Source organism: Gossypium hirsutum, chromosome A10 (assembly GCF_007990345.1).
Source record: "Gossypium hirsutum isolate 1008001.06 chromosome A10, Gossypium_hirsutum_v2.1, whole genome shotgun sequence".
NCBI classification, from domain to species: domain Eukaryota; kingdom Viridiplantae; phylum Streptophyta; class Magnoliopsida; order Malvales; family Malvaceae; genus Gossypium; species Gossypium hirsutum.
In genome coordinates this window covers 105,134,037-105,154,185 of record NC_053433.1, presented here as the reverse complement: position 1 = coordinate 105,154,185, position 20,149 = coordinate 105,134,037, and the positions used below count along the sequence as shown (strand labels likewise).

Below are 20,149 nucleotides of genomic sequence, written 5' to 3'. Positions count from 1 at the left end.
GATGCTCCTAATCCTTTAAATTTATGTTTTATACTTACGTGAGTATAGGAAGGCAAAAAGAGCAAGAAATGGGCCAAAAACAGACAAAATGGGCCTAATTCAATGCTTCACACTGCTCAGGCACTTCCACACGAGTAAACCACACGCCCATGTGAGGCACACGGGCAGGCCACATCCACATGTGTCCTAGCCGTGTTGACTAAAAACCAAGTGAGAATTGCACATAGCCTGAGGACCTTCACACGGGCGTAGCACATGGCCGTGTCCCTGTCGAACCTAAGTCTAATTCTACTTGAAAAAGGCTAATTTTAAAGGTTTTGAAGCATTCCAAAGTCTATATAAACACCCTAGAAGAGGATTAAATGGGACACAGAGAATAAAAGGCAGAAAACACTCAAGAACAGCCATTGGGATCAGCTCAGAAGAAGGATCTACATCAAGAGTGAAAATTTCCATCCAATTTCCTAGAAGTTCTTTGGGTTTCTTTATGTTTTGTTGTTTTCCAATTTTTGAGATTTTTTCCATTATTATGAATTAAACTCCCTAAATACCTAAGGGAGATGAAACCTAAGAAGAATATTATTACTCTTTGAATTATATGATAAATACTTGTTCTTATTCTTAATTGTGAGTTTAACCCTTGCTTTAATATTCCAGGATATTAATTCAGGTTTTTGATGTGCTTATTTAGTGGAGTAAAAGACCCTGTTTAAGAGTAGATCGTTCATAATTTAGCAGAGTTGCATACAATCCTAGAGATAGGACGACATAAATCTGCCGAGCTAGAGTCAAATCTAATAAGGGAACCCATAGATCGAGTTAATGCGACAAAGAAGTTTTAATTAGAAAGAGATTTCGATTAATCAAAATAAAGTCAGTTGGTTTTAGTCTCAAGAGAGATATTAACATAAATCAGGGATTCCTATGGGTTAAGTCAAGTAAATAAATCATCTAATTCAGAAGTAATAAGTGAAGTCCAAGTGAATTCTTCCTTGGGTATTGTCTTTTCCATCGTTTTTTCCAAAAGTATTTTCCAACTTTAATCTCTGTCGCAATCTTAGTTAATTAGATAATTAGTTTTAGATTAAAAATTCTCTTAATTGTTGAGCTAGATAATAAAAAGATAGTAAATACTAGTATTTTTAGTCCTCGTGGATACGATATTTCTGGTCTCACCATAACTATACTACTGTTCGATAGGTGCGCTTGCCTTAGTCAAATTTTTAGTAAGTTTAGCGACCGTTGAGTTTTTGGCGCCGTTTCCGGGGATTAAGATATTAGGAACGCTTAATTTTTATTACTTTAGCCATTTTTTTATTTTATTACAATTCAATTTTGTTTTTATTTTTAATTATTGAATTTTCTTTTATTTACTTTTGGTAGTTTTTTATAGTTTATGATTAGAAGAAACCCATCAGGACCTCTACTTTTTTATAGCAAAATCGAAAGCACAACTCACAGAAATCGAAGAGAAATAAGGCGAAGCCTACAATACATAGAGTAAGAGCGAGAGGCCGATATCCATACCACAAGCGAGGAGATGGCTGATAATTAGAATAATCTGTTACCTCCTGTGGTTGTTGCAAATCCAATAAATCAGAATCTTGCTCCTCGTACTATGTATAATTATGCTAAACCTACTTTAATAGGAACTGAATCGAGTATAGTTAGACCTGCTGTTGCTGCAAATAATTTTGAACTGAAACCTAATACAATTCAAATGATACAACAATTTGTTTAGTTTGATGGTTTACAGGACGAAGATTCAAACACTCATTTAGCAAATTTTCTGGAATTCTGCGACACTTTTAAGATCAATGGCGTTTCTGATGATGCCATTCACCTTCGGTTGTTTCCATTCTCATTAAAGAATAAGGCTAAACAGTGGTTGAACTCGTTACTGTGAGGATCAATCACCACTTGGGAACAAATGGCTAAAAAGTTTTTGCTTAAATATTTTTTGCCTGCTAAAACGGCTAAATTAAGGAATGATATCTCTTCTTTTGTGCAGATGGATTTAGAAACACTTTATGATGCATGGGAGAGATACAAAGATCTATTGAGAAGGTGCCCTCACCATGGGTTACCTCTATGGCTGCAGGTTCAGACTTTTTACAATGGTGTGAACCCTTCAACAAGACAACTGATCGCTGCAGCCTCTGGTGAAACTTTAAACAACAAAACACCTGAAGAGGCTTACGAATTTATTGAAGAAATGCCACTGAATAACTATCAGTGGCAAGTCATGAGAATAAAGCTGACAAAAGTAGCTGGTGTTTTCAACCTCGACGCAGTCGCTATGCTCTCTAACCAAGTAGAACTTTCAAATAAAAAGGTTGATGGTTTGTATGGTTCTACTCAGGTACATCTAATGATGAGGTGTGATTCAAATAGAGGAGGAGTGCACAATACAGATTATCCGTCCTTCAACCCTAGCATCGATGAGGAACAGGTCCACTATATGGGTAATAATTCTAGACCTCAAAATAACCCGTATAGTAACACTTATAATGCAGGTTGGAGGAACTATCCCAGTTTCTCATGGGGTGGTCAGGGAAACCAAAGGCCACAACATCCTCCAGGTTTTCAACAACCACCTTGCCAACAAAAGAAGAAATCGAACCTTGAATAGATGCTTACAAAATTTATCTCGGTGTCAGAAACTCGTTTTTAGAATACCGAAACAGCGCACAAGAATCAACAAGTGTTGATTCAAGGGCTAGAAACTCAAATAGGACAGCTTGCTAAGTTGATCTCTAAATGACCACAAGGTGGCTTACCAAGTAATACTGAAACTAACCCAAGGGAGCAACTCCATGCCATTACTTAGTTGAGGATGAACCGAAACCAAGGCAAGACAATGTGGTATATAACGATAAGGTTGATGTAAGTAAAGAGTATAAACCTCGTGTGCCATACCCCAATGCGACAAGGAAAGACCACACAGACGAACAATTCGGAAAATTCCTTAAATTATTAAAAAAATTACATATTAACTTACCGTTTATTGCAGCTCTTTCGCAGATGCCAAACGTAGTGAAATTTTTAAAGGAGCTTTTGGCTAATAAAGAAAGTTAGATGATGCATCGCATGTGAAATTAAACGCAGTTTGCTTAGCCATTCTACAGAATAAGCTACCGAACAAGTTGAAAGATCCAGAGAGTTTTACGATTCCTTACTTAATTGGTAGTTTAAATATTAATAATGCGTTGGCTGATCTAGGGGTGAGACTAATGTTATGCCTTATAAAATGTTTAAACAACTAGGTCTTGGGAAACCAAAACAAACTAGGATGAGCATTCAACTGGCAGATAAAACAATTAGGTTTCCTAGGGGTATCATTGAAGATGTGCTAGTCAAAATTGATAAATTTATATTCCCAATTCATTTTGTTGTTCTAGAAATTAAAGAAGATAGTGACGTGCCTTTGATTTTATAGTGATGTGCCTTTGATTCTAGGACGACCCTTTTTAGCAACTGCTAGGACTATCATTGATGTTGACACAGGAGAACTAATACTTCGTGTAGGAGATGACACGATTACTCTCCAAGCCCGTGATTCGACTAAATTATCTAATAAGCAAGATGAATATACAAGTTATGTTGATATGAATAATATTATGGCTCAAACTTCTTTTCAGGAAACCCCTAGAAAGAACGTGATGGAGACACATTCTAATCTATGTGACAAAAACAGAGTGACTCACGAAGAATGAAGGCTTCAGATCGATGAGCTAGACGAATGGTGAACAAATGCCAAGGAGAAACCAAAAGTACACTATGAATCAAAGCGACGCCATGATGAGCGTGAGGATGAAACAAAGCAATTTAAGGTTGGGGATAAAGTATTGTTAGATGAAAATGATCCCCGAATTGCTACTTCAAAGCTTAATACAAACGGAGCGATTCCTTTCATGGTACTGAATGTTTTCCTATACGGTACATTCGAGGTAAATCATTCTCAATTCGGTACGTTTATGGTAAATATTACTCGACTTAAACTTTACGTAAATAATAGAATTGATAGTGAGAAAGAGGAGTCTCGACTTCGTGATCCGTCGTGACCATGCTTATATGAGGTGAGTCGAGCTTAGACTTTAAATAAACACTTCTTGGGAGAGAGTCTGAGCACTAACACCACTAACCTGTTTATTTTATCTATTTTTCATGTTTTTTATGCAGGACCAGTGACCTAAACGTCCTGGACACACAGGCGTGCCCTTGGCCGTATGGAAATAGGGCTAAAAATCCCCAAGTATCAAGCCACACGGCCTGCGATAAATCCACATGGTCATGCGACACGGTCGTGTGAAAATTGGAGCAAAATTTTTAAATTAGTCAGAGAGGTACACGGGCAAGGCACATGGTCGTGTGTTCGGACACACGGACGTGTGGGATACCATATGGGCATGAGAGAAGCGAACAACGAAGAACAAAACCTTGTGACACGGCCGTGTGAACCACACAACCCAGACACGGGCACGTCCTAGTCAGTGTGACGATTGGGCATTCAACTTTCGCGACAAACACGACCTAAACTTGAGCCACACGGGTGTGTGACACGACCGTGTGGCCCAACACGGGCCTCACACGACAATATCCCATTTTTAAACCCGCCAACCCTAACATTTTTGTCTTCTTCTTCTTCAATTTCCCCCTAAACCCTAGCTGTCAACCCTCATACCGACCAGCCACTGCCGCTCACCCCACTGGCCAACCCCCATTCTCCTCTTCCTTTCCCTTCCACTTTCTTTCTTTCCCATCCTTTCTTCTCTTCTCCCTTCACCCAGCGCACGGCACCCAAATCCCCCACGCCCGTGCCCCTCAAACATCAACCATCGACCTCCACCGCCATCTCGCACCACCGTCACCATCCCAACACTACCACCATCGGTCTCCCCTTAACTGATTATATTCTTTTCTTTCTCATATTTTATTTTTTTAATTATTTTTATTTTTATTTTTATTTTTCTTATCATTCTTTCTCTATTTGCCAGTCTTATTATTCTTTTCTGTTGTCTTCTGATTGTGCTCTTTTGTGTTTATGATTCTTGTGACTATTCTTTCTTCCATTTAGCAATACTATTCTTTGAATCCATCTGTTCTTTTTAGTTTACTTGCTTTCTGCTATGATATTTTGCTTATTCTTTTGCATTATTCTTACTATTATTTAGTGCTCTTGTTTTGTTTCTCTTGCTTATTAGTATTCCATTCGTTCTACATATATCTTTTCTGCTATCCAGGTCATTGCCCTATTAAATGTTAGTACACATGCTTTTAGGACAATTTGTTGATTTTGACTATTTCAGTTCTATCTATAGGCATGTGTTTGAATATTGGATGATGCCTTAGTATTGATAGATTCTTTTACTTTTGTAGGTACATCATGACGAACACACGAGGCAAGAAAACTGCCGTCCCATCTTCAAAAAAGCAGAAGTGTCTTGGCGTAACCTCTTCGAGCACCTCTACTGAAGCTCGTCATCCTCTGCTTCGATTCTCGTCAAGACCACAGGATAACCTGTTTTAGCTTCTTCGAGTACGACCATTAGGAGTGGGCCGTTGTATTGATTGGGCCGCTTTGGAACAAGTCTAACTTGCTCACCTTGTTCGATTCCATCTCGATACTGCTTCGTGGGATCGGTTCTTTGCAATCATCGAGCCCACCTATTCAGAGCTTACCTTAGAGTTTTGCACTACTTTCCATCTACAACATATGATGGATACACATAACGAGGCTGGTACTATCATTTTTAGACTTGGTGGACTCGTAAGGCACATAAATGTACCAGAGTTTGGAGCTGCTCTAGGGCTCTACACGGAGGAGTTCATGGCTTCCGAGAATTTTTTACATCTTCACCGTCACATACACTACTCGCCCTCTTGTTTTAGACCGACCTTACTGTGAGTACTGTTCCCTATGACGCAAGTCGCTCAAAGGCGACTTCTCTTCCTCCATCACTACGCTACATCCATGCTATGTTGGCTCATACTTTGACTGGGAGAAGAGAGAGCACCGGCGTCGTTAGCACCAGTGATGCTTACTTCTTATGGAGCATGGCGACTGGTCATGCATTTGACTTGGCATATTTTATCGCCCTCACTTTTCGCCACCAGACAGATCGCCGTAGGAGGGGCCCCATTTGCCTTAGCCCTTATGTGACTTGCCTCGCTCAACACTTCGGCCTCTTCGACACTCTAGAGATGTCATCAACACTCACACTAGTAGGCCAGATGTCTCCTCAAAGATTATCTAGTATGATCCACATGAGGATGATAGAGCGACGCCATGAGGTCGACCCCCCTCAATACAGACTTGTTCACTCTGATGATCAGGATGAGCCAGAGGACATTACTGATGATGTCCTTCCACCTCACGAGGACCCATACCCACCACCACCACCGAGTCACCGACCTCCTATTGCCGCTTTGACAGATATTTCTGAGCGACTCACTCGCTTTGAGCAGCAGTGTTTTAAGCAATTCGACAGTATCGATACCACTCTTCAATAGATTTGCCACCACCTCCACATCTCTCCTTCGGCACCGTCGACCCACGGGGCATCCGATGATGAGGACCATTGAGTCTCTTTATTTATTTATTATTATTATTATTTTCATTTAAATTTTCTTTTGATTTTTATCTATTTTTGAAGACTTATGTTTTATATTTTGAACTATATTTATCTTTATGGTTTTTCTCGAGTAACCCATTGATTCTCTTCCACAGTTGTGTTTATTTTTTTTACTAGTAACTCAGAATCATGCCTTTCATTAGCACTATCTACAATTCTAGCTTTCGCTATTCCAAAGATTTCATCCAAAAATTCAAGGCAGTTTCACTTCTCTCCCTCTCTTCTGATATCATGTTTATATTGCTATTATCTATCTTTGAACATTGAGGACAATGTACATCAAAAGTGTGGAGAGGTTATTTATGTGATTATCAAAAAATCCCTAAATTTTTCTTGTTCTCAAATAATTTTCTCATATCATTATTAGAGTGAATTCTGATTGATTTATGATTTTTATTGGTATGTGTTGAATTAAATCATAGGTAACTGTGTATTGATTGTTTAAACTTTAAGACATTAAAGGATCAAGCATGATAAGTTGACTTTTGAAAATTAAAATTTCTAGGTTGTTTCCCTGAATTGAGGTATTATCTTGAAGTTTTGAGTTTACAGGATTGACATCAAACATCTATAACTTTCGTGAGATTTTGAGCCTTTTAGACCATATACCTTTCTCGCTCACCGATTTTTTTTATGAGTGTGTCAACATTGATTTGCTATTCTAGAACTTACATCGATAATACATGTCGAGTCCATACCTTTTATTTGATATACTGAAATGATAAAGACACTTAGGTTTTAACCCATTTACCCCATAAAAAGTGTACCCACATAATTGACCCCTAGTGAACCTCTTTGAGCCTTTACTATTATTTCTTGATTTTTCCCCTCAATATTAACCCACAAACTAACCCTTTTAGATTTGTTAAGAATTTCTCCCTTTTCATTGACTCCTTTTTATCGAGATTTGATTTGATTAGTCACCTAATTATGATCGTTCATCCTAGTTGCTGAATTATCTCTTATTATGTAATTTCCATTATTGTTCTTAAAAAATCGTTTATTTATATTCATTCAGTCACATATTTTTCTAAAGAGCTTGGATAAGTTAAAGTTATTATATTAAGAAAAAGCTCACATCGTTGGTTTTGGATATTTTGAATTCTTGCACTTTTTTTGTAATTTAGCAATTAGCTTCATTTTTAAGTTTGGTAATTTATTAAATTAATCTCAATTCTCACCCTTTTTTTCAGCCATTATCCATCCCTTTAACCCAAGCCCCATTACAACCCTTTAAAGGCCTTTTGATTTGTGTATCATCTCATTTATAGTGGTGGAGATTTGATTTTCATGCAAGCCTATGGTAATAACTTTTCATGTTTGACTATTGAGTGCTTAATTATTGAACCTTAATCACTTTGAGTGATTTGAGTGAATCTTTAGTAAGGACGTCAACCCTTGTCGATTTAGAATTAAAGGTAATTACTTAGATAAAGGAGGATACCTATGATTTTATGATTAAAATGCTCAACTTGGATTGTTTGAAACTTTAATGTCCTTTTAGTTTAGCTCTCAATGTATGATTACTTAGGGATTACTTCGAAACATTATTAACGAGAATTATAAGTTGAGAAGGATTTATTGTGAGTTGAGGATTTTGCTTGAGGACAAGTAAATGCTTAAATGTGGGGATATTTGATAAACCATAATGTATACATATTTTTTACCCCATGTTTAACATATTTATGGATGATTTTTCCTTAGTTTCATTGAATTCGATGCTCCTAATCCTTTAAATTCATGTTTTATACTTAGGTAAACATAAGAAGGCAAAAAGAGTAATAAATGGGCCAAAAACAGACAAAATGGGCCTAATTCAATATTTTACACGACTCAAGCACTTCCACACGGGTAAACCACACGCCTGTGTGTCCTGGCCGTGTCGACTAAAAACCAAGTTAGAATTGCACACGGCCTGAGGACCTTCACACGGGCGTGGCATATGGTCGTGTCCCTGTCGAGCCCAAGTCAAATTCTACTCGGAAAAGGCTAATTTTGTGGGTTTTAAAGCATTCCAAAGTCTATATAAACACCCTAGAAGAGGATTAAAGGGGACACAGAGAATAGAAGGCAGAAAATACTCAAGAACATCCATCAGGATCAGCTTAGAAGGAGGATCTACATCAAGACTGAAGATTTTCATCCAATTTCCTAGAAGTTCTTTGGTTTCTTTATGTTTTGTTATTTTCCAATTTTTGAGATGTTTTTCATTATTATGAACTAAACTCCCTAAATACCTAAGGGAGATGAAACCTAAGAAGAATATTATTACTCTTTGAATTATATGATAAATACTTATTCTTATTTTTAATTGTGAGTTTAACCCTTGCTTTAATATTCCAGGATATTAATTCAGGTTTTTGATGTGCTTATTCAATAGAGCAAAAGTCCCTGTCTAAGAGTAGATCGTTCATGATTAAGCAGAATAGCATGCAATCCTACAGATAGGCCGATATAATCTGCTGGATTAGAGTCAAATCTAATAAGGGAACCCATAAATCGAGTTAATGCGACAATAGGGGTTTTAATTAGAAAGAGATTTCGATTAATCAACCTAGAGTCAGTTGGTTTTAGTCTTGAGAGAGATATTACCATAAATCAGAGATTCCTACGGGTTAAGTTAAGTAAATAAATAGTCTAATTCAGAGGTAATAAGTGAAGTCTAGGTGAATTCTTCCTTGGGTATTGCCTTCTCCATCGTTTTTTCCAAATGTATTTTCCAACTTTAATCTCTGTCGCAATCTTAATTAATTAGATAATTAGTTTTAGATTAAAAATTCTCTTAATTGTTAGGCTAGATAATAAAAAGATAGTAATTACTAGTACTTTTAGTCCTCGTGGATACGATATTTCTGGTCTCAACATAACTATACTACTGTTCGATAGGTTCGCTTGCCTTAGTCGAATTTTTAGTTAGTTTAGCGACCATCAGTGTCCCGTGATTCTCGCGTGGTACTCGCATTAAGCATTCACGTCGTACCATTTTTATAGGTTTCAAGTAGGAAGAGGATACAACATGTGCATCAAACAGACTTTGATATAGCTTCCTATATGTCATCGGGATGGGTGTGAATGGAGCCTTTCTGTATTTAGCCTTGTGTTAGATTCTTACCTTGAGGGGCCCTGATGGCTAGTAGTTACTGTCCTTGACGGGCCTATCGTGACTAGTTTTGAATAACCTTTGTTATATATACTTGCATTATTCACCTCATTTTCCTTCTTCCTCGAGGCTAATCTTTTGGCGCTTTCCCCCACGTCTATCTTACCACTTCTCACTATATTTTCAATCATTTCACCAGTCATCACTATATTCGAGAAGCTCTTAGTAGCGTTTCCCAATGTATGGTTGATGAACGGGGCTTTTAAAGTATTGATGAAAAGCATTGTGGTTTCTTTCTCCAGAAGAGGTGGCTGGACTTGCGTTGCCACCTCTCTCTATCTTTGGGCATATTGTCTGAAGCTCTCACTTTATTTCTTCTCCATATTTTGCAAAGTGATTCTGTCAACTGTCATGTCCGTCACATAACTATATTGCTTCATGAAAGCTTGTGCTATGTCTTTCCATTAATTGATTTTGGCATGACTCAGTTGGTTGTACCATTTGGCTGCTGACCCCATCAGACTATCTTGGAAGCAATGAATTAATAATTGGTCATTATTAACGTATCCTGTCATCCTTCGACAAAATATCGTGATGTGAGCTTCAGGACAACTAGTTTCATTATACTTTTCAAACTTCGAAGTTTTAAACTTTAGAGGGAGCACTAAATCTGGGACCAAACTCAAGTCCTTAGCATCAATTCCGTAATGATAATCAGCATTTTCCATTGCCCTGAATTTTTCTTCTGACTATCTACACTGATCTTCAAGTTGCTTTGGTAGTTACACTCTTACTTTTTCCATTTCTACCATATCGTGGAGGTCAAGAATAATGGGATTGGTTGGATTATCCCCCGGATTGGAGCCTGAACCCGTTGGGTAGTTTGTTGGTACCGAGGTACCGAATTGATATTGTTAGGGTCTGATAGTAACGGTTACCCCTCGTGGGAATGCCGCTAGTTGAGTTTGGACATTTATCAGGATAAAACCTAGGGGATAGGTAGGGTATTCATTATCGTTCCCCGAGTTAACCGTAATACTCTTCCCTTTTTCGAGTCCTCTAACCAGCAACTGCATCATTTGTCTTATCATACTTCTTTAGGATTCTTGCATTTGATCCCTCATGTCTTGTTGAATTTTGGATAACTGTTCTTGCATCTGTGCTTGCAGTTGATTTTGCATATCTCTTTACATTTGTTCTAATCTTTCCAATCTTTGTTCCATAGCCTTGGTTTTGCGGCAGGTACTGTAACGATATTTAGTTGGTAAACTCTCATTGGTTTCCAGGGTAACTATCATAATTTTAATTAATGAAGGTATTTTTATGAAACTTAATGCATATGATGAAATGTAATGCAGATGAATGAAATGAATGCAAAAAGAGGCATTGATTCTAATTCAATTTAATTAGAACAACTTTACTAGAAAACAAATTTCTCTACATAAAACGGATTACATATACGGCTTTACCTTAATATTCAAAACCTTAACTTTCCTAAGAAGCCAAGCTAATTCTCGGCCCCGATCCGATTTTGATTTACACTTTAAGCTTAGCATGTCGGCTTGAACTGCTAGGGTTTGCAAATGATCAGCCACTTCCCGTACTTGAGCCACAGCTTTGCCCATGATGTAGTCTTTATCTCTAACCTGACCTTGATAACGTTGGAGCTACTCTTTCCATTGTTCGCTATTCTTTCCAAGAAACTCAACTTGAAGTTCACAATTTTGTAGTGCGGCTTCGAGCTCTCATATCTTTCCTTTCAACTATTCAATCTTACTTAGGCTTGCTCTCAACTAGATTGCGGAGTTGCGACTACGATATGATGAAGTGACGTTTCTAATTCTACTACTCGAACTCTTAATTCCACCTTCTCATTTTGGCTTTCTAACAAACTCCTTTCCAGAGCATCTTCTCGAGCTCGAGCATCTTGGAATTTCTTTTCCCACTGATCGGCTCTAATTTTTTCTTCTTTGATTTCTTGTCGCCATTGCTCCAATGTTTTACCCAAACCGGCAGTTTTTATCGACAAACGCAGCTTCTTATAATCTGTTTTTAGACTATCCAAATCTTCATCGGCCTTATTATTTCCCTTACTCAATTTCTCGGCCTCTAGCTTCTGGATGCCGACGTCTAATCCTAGCTGCATCTTTTCCTCCTCTAACTGCTCTATCTTCTTTCCTAATTCCGAACTCCTTTTTTTCAAAATCTTGCTTGATGGTCTCTAACTCAGATGGGATCACTTGTAGATGTTCTTCTATCGGTTGAGTGTTTTCTTGACTTAGCATAGGGATGTTATCATTGACTCTTTTACCCCACCACCAACTATATTTGGGGGTTGTCATCAGATTTTTTGCAAATATTTTCATTCTGCGGGTTTGGTTCCAAGCGTTCGATATTTCACGAACCTTCTTCTTGTAGTTATCACCCTTGTACGAAAACTCACACTAACCTAATCCTTGCGTTGCTGGTATGAACTGCCTCGATCTATACTGTCTCAATACGAGCAAAGAAGCATATCCAACAGTTCCCTAAATCCCAATTAGAGGAACCCAGTCAAAGTCTCCACACCGGTATAGAATCTCATCGGGAATCATTCAAGGGGCTCTCCATTCAACGTCTTCGTCTTGGAGACTCTGGAGAATCGTCATCCACTTTTCTTCTGAAATGTCATCTCACCTCGGTGAAACCACTAATTCTTTAAAAGAAGAGCAGTTCTTGAAGAATACTCGATAAGAAACTTTTTCTATCTTCCAAAAGTGGCTATGAAACCATGCTAATAAAATTTGCCCATACCCAACGAACCTTCCTTCACCCGCTCTTCGACATGCACTTAAAGATATGAAGGTTTCGGCCAGGATTGTTGGGATAGGCATGACCCTTTTTGTCAAGCCGATCAAATAAGTCTGAAACTGCCTCATCTATATGCCTAGTGCTTTGGGGAAAACTCTTCCAAGGTATGCATTTACTATCTTCTTTTTGTTTGATTCGGGCTACAACCCATTGCTCGCTCATCCCTGTAATGCTCATTAGCTTTTTTAAGAAAGTCAGGACATTGGCAGCTCTCGAATAGGCTTTATCGGTTTAAATCTTTGGGCAACGAAGTAAGGTCTTGTACTCTTCCACGATGGGTACCAAATCAACTTTCCCAAAGGTAAATCAATTGTAGGCGGGATTCCAATACTAGGCAAGCTCGGAATAAGTGCTTGTCTACTTTCATATCGAGTAAATAGGGCAAATTACCATAGTTACAGTAAAAAAACTACTTGATCTCGTCATTCCATTTATCCCATATCTCTTTCAATTCTTGGAGATTATTCTAAGTTAGTCTGATGCGAGTGAAATCCCACAACTCTGACACATACCCCTCCGTAAGACTATCACCCTTCTCTTGCTGCATTTTCTCGAACCAAATTCGGACGGCGCATATTCTCCACTTTATCAAGAAACCCCTTTTCTATGATAAGCTCTCTATTTAAGATACTGAACATGAATCAACACCTTTTTTATGATGAAAATGTCATACAATCAAAGTCAAAGCAAAAAAAGCAAGTCAGTATTACACAAAGCTAGAATTCAAAGCAAACTAGAAATAATAAATACAACACCTATTCGGGTAACCACTAGGGTTTGGTGTGGTTCTACCTAGGGTAGGCTTTTAGGGCTCATTATATGCAGTTTGGTTCTAAAGCAAAGGTACCTAAACCAGTAGATTCCTCAATCCTCACCCATTATAGGCTCATATGGACCGATTCAGTTCAACGGAATACATTTCCTTATGGCTATACGAAGATGAAAATCTTATGAAGACATAGGTACGAATGTATCCCAAAAGAGATCCACTATTCTATACGGAGGTGAAGACCTTACGAAGGAATAGTTTCTCATTCCTACTTAAAAGGATAAAATCAACCAATTCATGCGATGCAATATGCGGAGATATATCAAAAGGCTCAACCTAATAAAGCAAACATATTATGACAAAGACCACGAAAATGACAGATGAAATGCAACGAAATGGTTGTAAATTTAAATCAGATTTTCAATTTTTGACAAAAAACAGAAAATAATAAATTTGCGGCTTGACTCTCTTAATGCGTCCCCAGTGGAGTCACCAAGCTGTCGGAACCATTTTTGAAAGATCAACTTTTTATTTAAAAACGAAAATGGGAGTCGCCACCAATCTTTTTTATGAGGTGTGATCGGGTCACCGTGTGATTGATCGTTTTAATAAGAGATTTAATTTATTAAAACAACGATTTTTGGTCTACAGGCTTCAAGAAACAAGTTCGAAAGTCGGTTACACACGATGAAGGATTAGCACCCTCGTAACGCCCATAATTGGTACTTAATTAATTATTTGATGTCTTAATGCCAAAAGTTGAAAAATCGAAAAGAATTTAAAATACGATCCCTCTTTGTATTAATGTTAATTTTACTTAAAAAACCACTTGAATAAATTGAAACAAATGTTAAAGACCCTCTCATCTCGAGATAACAAAATGTCACATCCCGTAAGTTAGGACACGACACCTTGAACCTTTGAGAATAAGCTTGTCTTTATTTTTTATTTGAAATCTTATGTATTTTAATTTTAAAAGGATATTCGATTATTTGAGTTCAACAAGAAAACTGAAACCCCGTAAGTTATGGTACAATTTCTCGAATCTCTCAAATATAAAATATTGCCTTATTTTGAAATTTTCTTTTTTGCGTATTTGGGTAAAAATTAATGTAATATTAAAAATGATGTATGAATAAAATGTTAAGCTAATGAATGACAACAATATAAATGTACTAATAAGCAATTCATAATACATATAATGGCAATAATCACATAATACATGTCACTTTAATAGCCATATTATCAATCAAAAATAAATAAATAACGAAATAAATAATAACAATGATAACAATAAAAACAATGACACAATGCACAAAAAAGAAAATACCAATTTTTAAAAATAATAAGGACAAAGGGAATAAATAAATACATAAAGGAATATTGAGGAAAATAGTTTATAAAATATTGAAAATAAAGGATCAAATTAAAATATAAATGAAATTTGGAGTGCCATTTGTAATAAAGTACATAAATATATAATGATGGATGACAAAACAAAATAAACAAATAGATGCCTAGTAAAAAGGAAATAAGAGAACAGTTTTAACTAATAATAAAATAAATAAAAAACATAGGCTAACAAGTAAATACATAAGGAATTAAAATGAATAAAGGACCCAATTGCCACTCAAATAAAATTAACGGGATAAATTAATATAAAAAAATGAACAAGGGGACTAATTCGAAATGTGAAAAAAAAACGAGGACCGAATGAGAGAATATCCCAATTTCCCTATACGCATCATTCAGAGGGACCTAAATAAAAAAATAAAATTAAACGGGATAAATTTTAAAAGAAAAAAAAGGACCATATTGTAAATAGTCAATAAAGCGGAAGGGTCACACGCGCAAATAGCCCAAAAGTTGAAAACGTGTGGATCCTCAGGAGTGGGTTGGGTCGCGCCAGAGTCAGGCTCAAAATGACACCATTTTGGGGCTATTAATGCCAACTCTAAACGACGCCGTTTAGCGGGGCCTATATAAATCTAATTCTTTTAAAAAAAATCATTCTGCTATTTTTTTAAAAAAAAAACTTTGGAGCCCTTTTTTTTTACTCTGTTGGGGTTCCAATCCGGCCATGGGTCTGGCTGTCAACCACCGTGGCAGCCATCGGTTGCCAGCGACGGCGCCACCATCCACGGTGGCCAGAGAAAATCCATTCTCTTGGCTTTTCAAGTCTCTGAGCCCCCAAGACGTTTTTCATTGGAATCGATGAGCCTCACCCGCCTACGGCGGCGGAATACAAGGAGTCAGGTAAGTTCGACCCCTTATTTTGTTCGTATTTACTTCTTTTGAAAATGAAAGCAAACAAAAAGGAAAAATAAATAAGTAAAAATAAACAAAAGACTACATTTGTAATTTTTGACTCTATTTTTTTTTTTGATTAATCTTGTGTGTTCGTAAAAAAATACAAGTAGGAAATGTGACATTTTTTATAGCCGAAAATACAAACTATCCATTACAAATATTTTTTTTTCTTCATTGTCTTCTTTGCTCGTGTGTTTGTTTTGTTGCGTGTTGCAGGTGACAGTGGCAGTGGCAGTGGCAGTGGCAGTGGCTGATGGTGGCGGTGGCAGAGGCATGAGCAGAAGAGCACCGACATGGCATATGGCTAGGGTTTCAGTTTTTTACTGAAATTGAGTTTAGGTAGTTGGGCCATTGGGCCATTAAGTTTTTTTTAATTTTGGGCTTGTAATTTTATATTTGGGCCCGCTATTGTAAGTGGACTCTGGACTTTAATTATTTTGGTTTAAATTTGTTTTATTTTTGTAATCTGGGCCCGGGCTGAATTGACCTATTACACCGACCTAGCTTGATAATACTATAAAACACGGGAAAATAAACAAAACAAGTTATAAAGCTTAGTAAGCTCGTATATCATAAACTTAATTCAATCTCAAGATTATAAATCAACAATTTGAATACATCAATATTTAGCATATATTAGCTAACAAACTTTTCGTATACACAATTATGATATTGATCACATTCTATTAGGGATGAATTATCTTAACCAAACAAAATTTAGTAAATTTAGTTGGTTTTGTATAATCGAACAACGTTAATATTTTAACCTCCTTTTTTTCAATACATAATTTTATATATCTAACCCAAATATAAAAAATAGATCACAATTTAAGAACAAACATATTAATATTCTTTTAGAGGGAATTTTTGTTCTAGCTATAACGTCAATTGCAACATAAGGTATAGCTGAAAATTGGCCAAAACTTATTTTATTTGTTTTGGTAAATTTTTTACCAAAAAATATGAGCTTTTGTTCGTGAACTTTGAAAATTGGTTATGGCACACCATCTATGATACTCAAATATGCAGAATCAAGTGAGTTCAGATCAACCTAAGGCCTTTCAATGCAGTTTAAGTTCTCTTGTTTAAAGAGAACGAATCATATTGAATTTTAAACAATTTCAAGAAATTATTTTTTATCTTAGAATTTATAAAGATAAATAAAGGCCTTTTATATGATTACTTAAAAGAAGAAACGTGATCGTAATTGATTGTGACTTCTCAAACCTAAAAAAATATATATATTATGGGCTTTTATTAGGTAAAATGTACTGAGGTAGCACTTATCCTTGTTTATATAGGAACTATTATTTCAAGTGCATAACTATCAATAAACTTAATTGATTCACTTGGTTTATAATTAAGTTTTCAAGGGAGAAAGATTTAGTAGAGTGTGATACAAATTAGAGAACATATGTAAAGTTGCTAAATGGTGAGTGCTTAAAACTTAAATCATAATTAAAGTATATGGAACTGGCTCTCTGAGCAAGGTTAAATTGACATAGAAGGAATCTGAACTTTATAACTAAGGTCAAATTGACCCATTAACTAAATTCCCTAAAACACATACAAGCTTTTAACGAAGTCGCTTGATCTTCTTCCTTATTTGATTTTCTATCAAGGACTTAAATTGCTTGAAGTTGACAAGCACTTGATCCTTGTGATTAAGGAAATACATTTAAACCTTTCTTGAGTAATCATCAATACAGGTTAATACATATCTATAACCACCTTTTGAAGTTGTTGGAGAAAGGCCTTCAAAGATTGGAATGGAGATAATCCATCGTATCTTTAGTTTTGTAAATCCCATTGCTGAACTTGACTCGAGTCTGCTTTTCAAAGACGCAATGTTCACATAATTCAAACTTCCTACACTGGCCGTACAACAAGCCTCGTTTGGTCAAGACCAATAAGTCTCTCTCGTTCATATGCCCAAGTCATATATTTAAAAAATAATATATAAAAAAAGCGTACACATGGCAAAATTTTAACTCTTTTTATGAAGTTGAAAAATTACACTTCAGACATATCAAATACTAACCCATATTTACTTTACTTTTCTTGTTTCTATTACATAAAAATATGTGCCAAACTAATTTTCAATTTTCAAAATCACACTATTTATTTTGTTTGCTAAATATATTTTTTAATTTTCAAAAAATAGAAATAAAAAATATTTATTAAAAATGAAAAAATAAAAATAAAATATTTTTATTTAATTTTTTTATAGCTACATAATCACAATTATTGTGAAAAAATAATGAAAAAACTAAAATTTATTTATTTAATTAAGTTTTAATTTTTACAAAGATGAAAAGTCTTTTTTAATTTAAAATTTATTATTTACAGATTAAAGTGCTTTTTTAAATTAAAAATTAATATTGGTTGGTGCTTTTTAAATTAAATAATAATAATTTCACTTTCATAAATTTTCTAACTATAATGTTTTTTTTTAATTCGAAAAAACATAAATTTAGTTGCTACCCTAGTGTTGCCACAACAAAACTAACATATTCAACAATGATGATGATGATACTCCTTATATGAATTATCCTACAAGGTTATAGTGGATGTTATGTCAACTGAATTAAGCCTGAAAGATGAAAACACTGAAGTGAAAGGAAAAAAATGGTTGAAGCTATCAAAGGAAAATATAATGTGAGAAATGATCTTAAGAGACAAGATTGTGAATGAGAAAGATGAAATGACTGTTAAGAACGAAGAAGTAAATGCTGCCCGCAAATCACATTCTCAAGAAGCTTTATAAGATGAAAACTGAAAACTGGACATAAAGGTGGTGGAAATCTTTAACTTCTACTGTTTTTGAAAGAGGCTAAAGAAAGGGTTAATGTACCAAATGGTACCTGGTTTTGGCATTAATGTTCAATGTAGTATATATATTTGGTCATAATAAAGAAAGGGTTAATGTACCAAAAGATTTACCCAATTAACACTAAACAAATGTTCACAATATTTTTTTTATTGGGTTAACAAATATTTTTAGTATACCTATAAATGACCAAATTAATCAAAAGACACCCTTCATTCTGACTCAAAGTCAGATATGAACCCTTCAATTTAAATTATATAATCATCTTCCTTCCAAAACACATCAATACCTTTTCTTACTAGGCTTAAAATTAATCTATCAAAATTCTAAATCAAGGGATTTTAAAAAAAATTCATAATAAATTAGAAATACATCCACTCCATCAAATTGTTAAAATTTATATCTAACTTTGTCCTCATCAAATTAAATTGATCATAAACATCAATGAATTAAGAAAAAACTATCAAAAACCCCAAGAGACCCATCATATAAGTGATACACAACAATTCAAGTCTTAAATTGCTTATCTTCCTCAGCATCATCTCAAATCAATCATCATTATTATGATTTATCATAATTAAACCATTTAAAAACAATTCTTAATAAATCTGATTGCCTTAATTTAGCAAATCTCACATACCCCAAATAAAACTAAAAGTTAAAAGTAAAATGAAACTCTTCTACTTTCAAAGAAAATAAACGGCACAAAACAAAAACTATGAAAATGTGAACAATCACGAAACTGTGAACAAATTAATTAAAACATCAACACTGTAACAAAACCATGATAAAAACAAAATAAAACTAGGAAAAATTGTTTTTAGGAAGCGGCTTCCAACAAATGATACCTCCATCTTCCATCTTATAATCATCGGAAGTTTTCTTCGGATCTATAAGAAGCCATCGCTTTTGAATATAAAATCTGATTTTCTCGTAGAAAAGAGACGTACGATCTGCATAGTCAAGAAATAGATATTCTAGCGGTGTGCTTCGCCCAATCAAATACAGCAAGTGATGATCAGTTCCAAATAGACCCACTTTCAAAGTGATCGGCATCTCTCCCTTGGCCCGAGGCAGGGATATCAGTGTCGTCTCAGTGCTGGCGGATACATCACGTCGAATAACATCAATGGAATCACCATCTTCCAGCTCCAAACGATTGGCTGAAAACAATGGGTTTATAGGTGAATCATCAAAAAGAAATCTCACAGAGCTTAACGGAACATCAATGCGTCGAGTGTAATCAATAATTAGTTCTTTGAACGGTGTGTTTCGACCCATCCAGTAGTAATATTGATCAGGATGTTTAAGACCACTCTGCAGCTTCAAAAGAAACCGTTCTTCATTGTCTTTCACCTCAGACTCAGACAAAGAGATTAACGTAGATTGAGTTGCTGTTATGCGCCTGCTCGTCTCCATTTTTCACAAAATGTTTGATCTTATCGCCTTTTCTTATCACCAAAAAAACTTTATATAGTATTCAATTAACAGCAAAAAGTAAAGAACATTAATTAGTTGCAAAAGCTTATCATTGGAAATCAAAAATTGGACTTAATAAGGGACAATAAGTACAGTTTGCTTTGGAAATAACTTTCTTCGCATTTGAAATTAAATTAGGATATTTTTTGATATCATGTATTTATTCAATGAAAATA

General features: G+C 35.5%; 1 protein-coding gene and 1 non-coding gene across 2 annotated transcripts; both read right to left on the bottom strand.

Annotated features, from left to right (window-relative positions):
- Positions 1-1,978: 1,978 nt before the first annotated feature.
- LOC121208868 (small nucleolar RNA R71) lies at positions 1,979-2,085 on the bottom strand. The gene has a single exon (XR_005903992.1). It is a non-coding gene; the product is annotated as a small nucleolar RNA R71 (small nucleolar RNA).
- A 17,143-nt stretch (positions 2,086-19,228) lies between these two features.
- LOC107895425 (ubiquitin-like protein pmt3/smt3) lies at positions 19,229-19,913 on the bottom strand. The gene is made up of 2 exons (XM_016820709.1): positions 19,343-19,913; positions 19,229-19,236 (listed from the first exon to the last, which is right to left on the bottom strand). Exons 1-2 carry the CDS (start codon positions 19,911-19,913, stop codon positions 19,229-19,231), a joined length of 579 nt encoding a protein of 192 aa, XP_016676198.1.
- Between the last annotated feature and the right edge of the window lie 236 nt (positions 19,914-20,149).

Coding starts and splice junctions, on each gene's coding strand:
- LOC107895425 (XM_016820709.1), bottom strand. CDS start 19,913: ATGGAGACGAGCAGGCGCATAACAGCAACTCAATCTACGTTAATCTCT.